The sequence below is a fragment of the Pteropus vampyrus genome, unplaced genomic scaffold (assembly GCF_000151845.1).
Source record: "Pteropus vampyrus isolate Shadow unplaced genomic scaffold, Pvam_2.0 Scaffold90, whole genome shotgun sequence".
Taxonomy (NCBI): Eukaryota; Metazoa; Chordata; class Mammalia; order Chiroptera; family Pteropodidae; genus Pteropus; species Pteropus vampyrus.
Window position 1 is genome coordinate 1,494,337 of NW_011888871.1, and position 11,409 is coordinate 1,505,745.

Here is an 11,409-nt window from a genome sequence, read left to right on the forward strand (position 1 = left end):
GGGGTACCACGAGGAAGACCCTGAGCCCGCCTCGGGGACCCTCACGGGGGAAAGTGGTATCGAGCGTGGCAAGACCTCGCCGTGAGGCAGGGAAGGCGGAGCCTGCGCCGAGGGCAGCGGGCACACGACATCTGGAAAGGGCCAGAGAGTAGGTGCCTCGGGCTTTCAGACACATGGTCCCTGCTGCTCGCCACTACGGGGCCCCGCGTGGGAGCACAGAGGCGGCCACAGCAGCCCAAACCCCCGAGCATGGCCATGTCCCAGTAAACCCAGATCCCAAGGGCAGAACGGGCAGATGCGGCCCGGCCGCCATCTGCAGACCCAGCCAGGGCCCGTTTGGGAAGCCTGCCTGTGGCTCCCCTGTGTAGGACGGGGCTGCGTTTGGCTGTCCCCTCACGGTCTGGCCAGATGCCACACCGTGGGCGCTGACGTGCAGGTCCCGGGGGCAGAGGGTCCGGCTGTGTCGCCCATGTACTGCAGCCCTGGGCAGCGCTCGCCCCCTCGTGCCTCCCAGGACTGCCCCTTCCTGCCCCCTCGCCCTGCGGGTCCCCGGAACCAGCCTGACCGCCCTGCCGAGGAGGGCGGGGGAGGGGCGGGAAGGGCCTTCACAAGGCACAGGTGTCAGAGGCTATGCGACGCCTGCAGGCGGTGACAACGCGGCAGGGCCGTGTGGCCTTGGCGTCGCGGTCCATTCACTCGGCAGAACAAAAGCCCCGTGGGCGGCCCGTGGTCACCCCTTTAGAAGGCAGCTGGGGAACGGGGACCCCCCTTCTTCCCTGGGAAGATCACAGGGAGAGTCACCCTCCCGCCGACACGGCCACCTCCTCCTCCTAGTTCCGGAGCATCGCCAGGGCCCTGGAGCGGTCGCCCCCACTTCCTCCTCCCCGGCCGCCGGCACCGCCAGCGTGCCTTCCCCTGTGGGCTTCTCTCTCCCGCGTGCTTTATGAAACCGAGTCACACGTGGCTTCTCGCACATGACATGTTTTTGAGGTACATCCACACTGCAGCACGTGTCACACTCCTCGGGTGGGCTAGCGGCTGGGAGACTTGCAGGCACCCAGGGGCTGGCCGGCAGACCGCAGGGCAGGCACGTGTGGACTCGGCCATGCCCTCACACTCGCACGGGCCTGGGCCTGTGGGTCTGGCTCTCAAGGCAGCCATGAGTCCCCCTCTGTACGAGGACTTCCCCTGACGTGTCAGCAGGGTGTCTTTGGTGTGTGTTTGGGGCGGGAAGGGGCAGGGTGGGGGCAGGACAGACCAAGTTCCCTAGTTAGCATGTGGCGGAAATGGTGCTGGGCCCTAAGTAAGGATACTTGAGGCCATGTGGGGTCCTGGCCACGTCGTCTTTCTCTGGGCCACTCTGTGAGTCCTCCCTGTCAGCGGGAGGTGGGACAGGGTGGCCGGTGGGGCCCCAGCGGTGTCCAAGCCCTCAGACGTGCGTTCCCAGAGGCGTGGCTCTCAGGTCGGCCCTCCGGGGGCCCAGGTCCTGCCCGTGTGGCGGGAATGGCAGAAGCTGAACCCCCAGGGCACAAGTTGGGGGGCATGTGTGTGGGACTCAGCTCTCCCCACCTGGGGGGCACCAGCTGGCCATAGGCAGCAGCCCCACCCTGCTCTCGCCCGGCCACCCAGCACCCCCTCTCTGCAGGTGGGCGCCATCGGTGACGAGGAGGAGTGGGTCAGCCTCTACGAGGAGGAGAACGAGCCTGACGCCCAGATGCTGGAGATCCCCAACCTCACACCCTACACACACTACAGGTGAGGGGCTACCACACACCGCGCGGGCACAGTGGGGCGTTCCGGCGGGCAGCTTCTCTCTGCAACAGCCGGGCCCGTCATGTGCATGCGAGTGACACACTTCCGAGTGGCCATAGCAACGAACGGACCCTGTCGGAGCAGGAGTCACAGGCGGGAACGACCCCGAGGGAGGCGAGCCCCTGTGAGACTGGTGACAGGCCTTCCGTCGGCGCTGGCTGGAAGGGCGCCGTGGAGCGGCTCGTTGCTGCGCAGAGACGTGGCACTTTCCTTGACACATCTCTGTGGCCGCCTGGGACTGCGAAGCCCTGTGTGTGAACAAAGCACTGTCCCTCCTCAATGACAGCTGCCAGTCTCACTAAGGGAGCGCCTAACGGGCCATTCGCCCTTTCGCGTCTTGATCCTGAAACGTAGCCGGGCGGTAAATCCTTGGCCTTGACCAGGGCCGTTGTGACCGTGAGCTGTTAGGGGTGTTATAACTTCCCGTCAGCTCATCGAAGGCGATGCGGTTTCCGGTTATTGCCACACGCGGAGCTGAGAGTGTCATTGTTCTGAGCTGGTCTCAGAAGGCCGGGGACGAAACACGGACAATGACCGATTCAGGGAGTCAGGGGTGGAGCGGCGTCTCGGGAGGAACCGTTTTCAGCCCGGCACCGAGGGTCAGGTGGTTTTTAAACCTCATGAGAGATGCCGGTTCGTTTTCACGTCCTCTCTAAGAGTGTAGCAGTCGAATGGCGGAGCACGCACTCGCTTTTAGAAGAAAACGTTTAGCATAAAATGAGCTGCTGGGGTTCGAGACCAAGTGAAATTATTACCAGCTCCGTAATTATTCCTGAGATCAGAAACTGTGATTAGAGCCCAGTGCCCCTGCCTGAAGTCCCTGTACGTCTAGGAAGCCTCTGTCACAAACATGTGTTTGTGCTGTGGGTATTTTTCTTGTACATAAGTTCAAATCCAATCATTGCAGACGTGAACGTAGAACAGACGGAACTGGAAATGGGCACGTGGGCTCAGTGAACGACCAGCCCCACCCTCATTTTATAGACCGGGAAGCGGGGAAGGTCTGCTGCCCACGGATGGTGTCCGCAGCACTGGGTCCTGGGGCCACCACTCCTCTCCTGAGCCAATGGAGACCGGGGCGTGGCTGCCCGGGCATGAGAAGGGCACTGGGCGTTCACGGCTGTCATTTGGCGGTGACGTTCCAGCACGTCAGTTCGGTTGAACAGCTGCCTGAACTCAGTGTCCCGAGACCACCCTCCACCCGGGTCAGCGGGCTGCAGCTGGTGGCAGTCTCCCCCGGGGCCGTCCCCCCAGGCCCCCACTGAGGACACGACACGGCCGATTCACAGCACATTTATCGCTATTTGGCATCTTTTGGGGAAAAGGGCCACATGTGTCATTCGCATTTTCAGTGAGACCAGGTGGCAAGAGGGGGACGCCCACGAGCCCCCAACACGGACGCGGGGTTCCCGCTCTGGTCCGCCTTCCCCGCTGGCCCTCCTGCCCCCGCTGCAGCGTGACTGCCATGGTTGCTGTGCCTCCAGGTTTCGAATGAGGCAGGTGAACGTCGTCGGGGCCAGCCCCGCCAGCCAGTCGTCCCGGGTCATCCAGACGCTGCAGGCTCCGCCCGACGTGGCGCCCACCAGCGTCGCCGTCAGAACCGCTAGTGAGACCAGCCTGCGGCTGCGCTGGGTGGTGAGTGGGGGAGGTTCCCGGGGCGCATGTTTCTGGGGCACACGCGAACCCACAGCTCGGTCAGTTCTTAGCCACGCCATCGTTCTAGTCCAGACTAATCCCATCATTAAGCCAAAAAGTATTGCATTTTGCAATTGGTGTTGGGTCTCAGGCCAGCCCAGGCCACGTTATTAATTAGCAGTGTCACTCATGGCTTCTTGGGGGGCGAGGGGAGATCTGAGGTGCTACAGGCCGGGCCCCTAAGTCCTTAAGCTAGGTCAACACGGAGCCAACACTCAGGACTTGGGAGAGACCCAACTTGGTATTTAATCAGAACATTTCCCCACAAAATTAAGCCAAACGTATTAAAAGAAAATTACCCAGCCGAATTTACTGACAGGATTTCATTTAATTCACGGAAGAAAAGTTCTGGGGAAGTTTTAGAGTAAAGTTTCTCAGGATATCCCCCAGGGGTGTTCTCCACGCGGCCGGCCTCAGAGACAGGCCCGCGCGTGGACAGCGCCGCGGGGGGCAGTTCCGTGGCTTCAGCTCCCCGTGGCTCGTTGCAGCCCCTGCCCGACTCGCAGTACAACGGGAACCCCGAGTCAGTGGGCTACCGGGTGAAGTACTGGCGTCCGGACCTGCAGTCGCCCGCGCGGGCCCACGTCGTCCACGGCCGGCTGGAGCGGGAGTGCGCCATCGAGGAGCTGGAGGAGTGGACGGAGTACGAGCTGCAGCTACAGGCCTTCAACGCCGTGGGCACAGGGCCCTGGAGTGAGGCGGTGCGCGGGCGCACGCGGGAGTCAGGTGAGACAGGCCCCGCCCCGGCCACGCCTCCCTGGGCCGCAGGCTCCTCCCCTGGAGTCAGGTGCGACAGGCCCCGCCCCGGCCCCGCCTCCCTGGGCGCAGGCTCCTCCCCTGGAGTCAGGTGCGACAGGCCCCGCCCCGGCCCCGCCTCCCTGGGCGCAGGCTCCTCCCCTGGAGTCAGGTGCGACAGGCCCCGCCCCAGCCCCGCCTCACTGCAGGAGAGTCAGGTGAGAGGAGGCCCACTGCCCGCCCCACCCGCATCTGTGTGGCCTGGTCGCGGTCCAGTCATCAGGCCAAGTCCACGGTGATGGCGGCCACGCTCGGCTGGAGCCCCCTGCCGCTCACCTGAAATCTGCGATGAATTCCACCAGGGCTGGACTCAGTCACTGTTTGTTTAGTTAGGGGTAATCTGTAATATTCACCTTCGGTAATGAACCGCGGGCGTGTGTAGGCTCTGAGGCCTTCAGGTGCGGGGTGCAGACACGCCCCGCACCGTGAGCACGAAGCGCTTCTCCTCCTCCGGACCCGGAGGTTCTGCAGGACAGTGGCATCCTCAGGCCGCCCGAGGGCTGCTCTTTGCTCAGTGGTGCCTGTCAATGAAAGGATACCACTGACTCATCTGGGGACCTGCACGTCCATCTTTTCTGGTCCGAACGGTTCGAGGTTTAAACGGGTCCACAAGAAAATGAGAGAAGCAAATTGAGATCATCTGGAAGATAAAGCCCTTGCTTTTAAAGTCTGACTGTTGTCTTTGCACACGTTACATCTGAACCATTGCAAACGTATCAAGGCAAGTCAGTCCGGTGACATGTGAACAGATGAGGGTAAAAACGTTATCTACGTGCGCACGAGTCAGACTGCACAGCTTGCGTCCGTAGGCCCAGCTCGCCACATAAAAGCGTCTCATTCAGATGCAACGTATGCGATTTTCTCCGGCTTCGGTTCCTCTTCCTCCGTCTGGAGCTGGGTGATTGTGGGGATTAAACGCGATAGGGATCTGAAGCCACGCAGCGCAGGGACGTGCCCGAGGGAGCTGGCAGTGAATCCGCCCACCCCTCCCCTTCCTGCCGATCACGACGTCACCTCTCCAGCCCCACGGTCCCCCTCAGAGACCACCACGCTTAGGGGTACCAGTGGGCCGCAGTCTGCAGGAAGGCTTTCCCATTTAAAAGTCCGCAGTCCTCACAAGTGAATATAAAAACAGACCGAATGTACTTTCTTGCTGGGTGGACTCAGATAAAACTGAGCTCTTAAATACCCAGGATTTATGGAATTTGTTGCTCATATTAAAGAGATTTACATTTCTGTTATACCCCAGAGGTTTAATCCGACCGCTATGAAATGCTCAGAATACATCGCTGTTTTAAGGACAACGTCATTATTCGGATAAAAATTGGCCCTTTATTTATAGAAGCCTTTAGACTTTAGGTGCCAATCTAACTCGTTCTTTGCAGTTCCTTCTGCCGCCCCTGAGAACGTGTCAGCCGTGGCTGTCAGCTCGACCCAGATTTTACTGACGTGGGCTTCGGTACCCGAGCAGGACCAGAATGGGCTCATCTTGGGCTACAAGGTACGTGTTAAGGTGACATTCCTTAGCTTAAGACCTGAAGGTGCTACCACACGTCACTCCACCAGGCCAGCGAGCTCTTGTTTTCTCACGGAGGGACAGCACCAGCCTGTCTGTCCCATGAGTTGTCTTATCTAAGCCTCAGTACGGTCTGGGGTTAGGCACTGGTGTGACCCCACCACGTAAGTTAAACTAGGGCACAAATAGTAGCAGCTCCTCGGACCCTGAGCCTGTTTCCCCACCAGTAAAGGAGCGGGGGAGGCAGGGTGGGCGCGAGAGTGAAGTGGATCATTTGTGAAGCGGCCTCGCTCGCAGTGAGTGCAGGGCCGGTGTTACTGAGGCGCAGGTGCACGTCCGCACAGGCGTCGTCACCACTGCTCCGACCTGGGCAGTGGCGTCGACGGGAGCGGCCGCACACCCTCAGGGCCCCGGAGCCACCATGGGCTCAGTGTCCCGTGCGTCCACCCAGGCCCTTAGAAACCTACTGTTTTCCATCCGTCACCTTCCGAGCAGCAAAACGAATTTCCCTGCATGGGGCGGACCAGGCCACCCTCGCCTCGGTGCCCTCGGTGCCCTCGGTGCCCTCGGTGCCATGAGGACGGTCCCCGCGCTCTGCCTCCTCACGGCTCCTGGCCCCCGCCCTGGGAACCCCGAGTGCTCCCTTCTGGCCGTTGGTCACAGCGTCCCAGTGAGGGGGGTCGGGGACCAAAGGTGCACAGCACACGCCTGGGCCCCGAGGGAACGCTCGCCCGTGCTGTTTTCAGACTCTTCCCTGAGGACCCTGCCACCTGTGGCCTTTCGGGTCACGGTCATGGGGACGCGTTCAGGGAGGTGAGCGATGAAGGGCTGGGACGTGAGGAGGCGTGGCAGGGGGAGGGCGCCCCTGTGAGCAGGAGCCCCATGACCGGGAAGGCGGGCGCTGCTGGTGGTGCTGTGGGAGCAGGCCGTCCGTGTCACTGAGTAGTCCCCATCCTGGTGGCCGTGATCGGCATGGCTGCCACGGCCGCCTCCGACCCCGCGCGTCGTGGCGAGGCAGCCACTCGGCCGCCGGGCCTGGGCCGGACCCTGCCGGCCTCCTACCTGGTGCCGCCGTGCGGTGCACCTGCCCAGGTGCCCGCGTGGCGGAAGTAGATCCGGCAGTCCCCCTGCGCGACCTGCCGCCCCCGCCCCCGCCCGCTCACCGCGCCCCTGTGTTGATGCTGCAGGATTCTGTTCCGGGCCCAAGATGCGGACCCCGAGCCGCGGAGCCACGTGGTACGTGGGAAACCAGTCGCAGTCGGCGCTGCTGGCCGGGCTGCGCAAGTTCGTGCTGTACGAGCTGCAGGTGCAGGCGTTCACGCGCATCGGCGCCGGCGTGCCCAGCTCGCCGCCCGCGCTGGCGCGCACCCAGGACGACGGTGCGTGCGCTCAACTCGGTCCTCAAACCATCTCTTTCTTCCTTTTTCAGTTCGGGAAAACAAAACAAAATTGTTTGCAGTCACTGCGCGTTTAGACGGCCTAATCGCGAACCGAGGCAGGTTTCCGGGCCGTCCCCGCAGCGGGCAGCGCAGGACAGGCGGGGTGGGGGTGGGGCCGTAAAACGGGGGGCCGCCGCCCGCGGTGGGGTCCGCACGAATCCTAAAAAATCCACCCCAACCCGGTGCCTCGATTGGGCTGGCGCTGCCTGCGCCTTCGTTGGCGTAATCCGAGGTGAGACTAGGCCCACAGAGGGCGTGTGTTTGTGGGGCTCCCTCCCGTGCCCACATCACCCCTGCTCCGGCCTGAGCGACGAGACCCCCTCCTGAGCCCTGTTTTTATAAAACTCTAAGCCACCAGGAAATGGGCGTTTCCATTGCAGACGCCAAACGCTTAAAGGTTAGCTCCCTGAGTGCCCATTATTAGATAGACTACAATAAATATGTCGGAGGGAAAAACACTGGCCTTTCCCCGCCACCCCCAAAACCCCACCCCAGGGACCCTGACACCTGGCAGAAGGAAAACGGTCGCAGGTTTTCTGAATTACTCCAGCCGCTCGCTGCCTGCTGAGCTGAGCCTGCTGCCCCTTTCTCTCCCGGGGACAGGTGGCTGGACCTTGGCAAGGGCAGGGCTGCCACCAGCTGTCTGCTGGGCCGTTCTCCCGGACGCGGAGTCCCAGGGCAGCTGGGACCTGAGAGGGGACGTATTCCCTGAAGGTCGTTTCTTGGCAAAACTGTATAAAGCTAGAGCGTGTCCTGGGTTACATCAAAGTAAGAGAGACGTTTTAGAAACTTCCTTCAGACGTGGTTAGTTTTCATTGTTTCTTCCTAAAGTGTGAGTGGCAACTCGCAGATTGCCGTGTCTTCCCTCACGGCCCTCATACAAACACGTTTTCCTCCCCATCATTTTGGTGGGACCCAGACAGTCCCCCTAGGGACAGGACAGGGGATCGAGGTGGCACAAGACTGTGTCGGAGTCGGCGTGTTTGTGCGCCGTCCCCAGGCGTGAGCCTGAGGCCTCCTCACGTGTGTTTTTCCCAAACACAAGAGTCACAGCACACGCTTCAAACGTGAAGCACGGTTCCCGGCCGCCTGGCTAGCGGCGGATTTCAGCGGCCCTGGAGTAAATGTCACACCATCTTATCTCGGTACCAACTGCTCCGGGCCACTGTCCCTTACCGGAGGTCAGTCACTTAGCAAGCTCCAACAGGAAGGTCTGATAGTGGCCACACGCTCGCCTGTCCACTTACGTAAATATGTTTTACAAGGCCTGTGACCCCCACGGGTCAGTGTTGCCACAATACAAACTGCTTTTTTAATTACTGATGCACCGTACCACACCGAAGAATTATTATATACAGTTGTGCACATCACTCAATTTTATAGGACAATACATTGATTATAAACATGTATTGTCAATAATTATAACCTTCATTTAGAGTTGGGGGGGGGTGGATACTTTAGGCCCTTTTACTTGCCTGATACCTGCCTCTTGATATCAAGCCCAGAAAAGAAATGAGCTCAGATTGGTGAAGAACTGTTTTATTAAATTTATTGGGGTAACTTGGTTAATAACACTATGTAATTTTCAGGTGTACCAGATTATAACTCGGTGTCTGTGCACGCTATTGCATGCTCACCACCCAAGTCTAGTTCCCTTCCCCTGCCACGTGCTTGACCCCTTCATCCACTTCACCCTCCCCCGACCCAACCCCCTCCCCCAACCCTGATGCATGCTCTGCGGTGCCACGTAGCAGTGGGGCTGCTAGCTCCCCGCAACTCCCAGTCACATGACTGCCCGCCGGATCAGAGACAAGTGTTCCTCAAAATCAACGTTGCTCCTTATTTAGATTTCAAGTCATTTACTCGAAACTTAGCGTGTTTCACCCATGAAGGATGTCATCCGCGGTGGTGGCTGTGCTTGGCCAGCCTGCGGAACCCTGCGTAGCCTTGTCATACACCGACAACGTCGTAAGGGCACCCCGATCACATGATTCTCCCCCTTCAGCCCCAGGCCCGCCGGTGAGGCTGGTGTTCCCGGAAGTGAGGCTGTCGTCGGTGCGCATCGTTTGGCAGCCCCCGGAAGAGCCCAACGGCGTTATTCTGGGTAAGGGGGCCGCAGGGATCAAAACGGGCGCAGCCCACAGAGAAGTAACCATTAGAAATGACAGTTTATTAGACGTCTAAGAGGTGAAGAAGCATCCTGCCCACAGCAGCCCAGCGTCTTTTGAATGGAGCGGGGTGGGCCCCACCGCGTTGTGAGCTGGGCACCCCGGCTTCTGGGCAGGTGGAGAACCCACTCGCGGTCCCCGGTGACACCACCGTGGCTGGGCCTCCCTCCGCTCCAAAGCGCCCGGGCTGCTGTGACGTCCTGGGAAACCAGCGGCTGGCTCTCATGGGAGAGGCGGACCCAGCCTTTGCTCCCGAGTCCCCGGCTGCATCTTTTTCTGCTGCAGGGTGGCACCTCCTGCCTTGGAGAAGTCGCGGCATGAATTGTGTGCCTTGGGTTCCGGGGAAGGTGTTCACTTTTAATTTTTCATTTGGAGGAGAAGCTCCGATAACAATGATGAAAGCCTTCATTTTTCTTACTTCCCTAAAGGCGACGACTTTTATTTTTTAAAAATCATCAGTTTCTTTATCTAGTCCTCCTTCCACCATGACAAATTAAGAGCCTTCTCCATGCCAGGCATCGTGCAAACGGTGGGAAGTAAGCAGTGGGTGGGACGCGCCATCCTCGGGACGCCCACGGTGCTGGCAGGGCAACACGTCCCGACACGGGTGACAGGTGACGCCGGAGATTCCCCTGGATTCCCTGCCAGCAGCTCCTGGCGAGGGCTCCTGGTGGACGGGTGTTTTGGATAAGAGGCTTCCAGAGCCTCAGAGGACAGGGAGAGGGCCACACCCTCCGCCAGAACAGCGGGCCCCTTCCCGAGAGGGCGTAGACTGACCCACGACTGGAGACGTAGCCGGGCCAGGCTGGGGCCCGCCAGGGATGCCCCGCAGGCCTGGAGGAAGTGGCCCGCAGGCCCCAGCTTTTCAGGTTGGGCATTTAAAAGGCAAGGCGCCCGGCGTGGTGTGTTCGCAGACCCAGGTCAGCACGCAGTGTGGTGTTTAGCTGATCCGAGCCCACAGCAGACCCCCAGGACGTCAGCTTGTGGGCCAGTGACTTACAGGAAGGTCGTGTAAGTCTTACAAATGGATAGTTAAGTTTGAAAATCCGCTGGAGCCACCCAAAGACTGAGCAGCAAAGCGATGTGATCGGGTGTGTCTTTTAGATGACGGCTGGCAGCCTCGAGAAGGGGACACACAAAGGCAGATATGTACTAAGTTCTCGCTTTATTGAGACGGGGCCTGGGGCCGCCTGAGTCGTCCCGCCAGAGGGCTGTGGCCGACTTCCATGTGGCTCTGCCTCTGTGGGTCCCTGGGGCTGTGACATAGAAGTGTTTCTGCTATGAGCGCAGTACGTCCGCATTAGGTGGCCTCTGGGACTGCAGGTTCCTGCTACTGCAGTCACAAGGAGCCACCAGAGAGGCCTCTCACACGTGCGCGTTTCAGACGGTCCCACTGAGATGTGGCCGCGTCTCAGGCCCCGCACCGTGAGCCCCAGCCCGGGGCAGGCGGGAAGTGTCAGGATCCCCCCCCGCAGCCCACACACAGGCAGAGCCTGCCCTCAGCACAGCGCCCCGGCTGCAGCCTCTTCTGGAAGAAGTGGGGCTGACTATCCGATTACCCAGGGGACGTCCCCGCACGAAGCAGAAACCGTTTTTAGGGCTCGGAATGTGGAGTTCCGGCCTGTCACTGATAAACGGGAGTCCAGGAGCACAGGGTCTCCCCACCTGCCTGGGAAGGAGGCCCCGCCCGGCCTGGGCCTGCAGCCCCGGCTCCCCCCACCCCGACCCCCACCCCTTCCATCCACCCCGGCCAGTCCTGACCCTGCGGCCCTCTGCGCTGTGCTGGCTGGAGCGTCTGGTGAGCAGGCTCTGACGGCGGACTCCGCGGGAGGTGGGTAGCAGGAAAGTGCGCGTTCGCTGAGTTTTTCTCTGACGCACAGAGGTGTGCCTCGGTTCCGTTGCCATGGCTTCGAGCTAATCACCCTCGGTCTGTCTTCCTCGCAAACCTCGGGAGGGTCTGCCTCAAGCAGCGCCTGCCTGGTCC

At 60.7% G+C, this 11,409-nt stretch overlaps 1 protein-coding gene across 1 annotated transcript in view; it reads left to right on the forward strand.

Annotated features, from left to right (window-relative positions):
* Window positions 1-11,409, forward strand: part of SDK1 (sidekick cell adhesion molecule 1) — a 200,020-nt gene that overhangs the window by 105,147 nt on the left and 83,464 nt on the right. Inside the window, 7 exon segments of the mRNA XM_023532757.1 lie at window positions 1,646-1,755; window positions 3,297-3,447; window positions 3,996-4,233; window positions 5,688-5,804; window positions 7,008-7,060; window positions 7,062-7,197; window positions 9,263-9,361. Of these exon segments, the coding sequence (XP_023388525.1) occupies window positions 1,646-1,755; window positions 3,297-3,447; window positions 3,996-4,233; window positions 5,688-5,804; window positions 7,008-7,060; window positions 7,062-7,197; window positions 9,263-9,361 (904 nt within the window).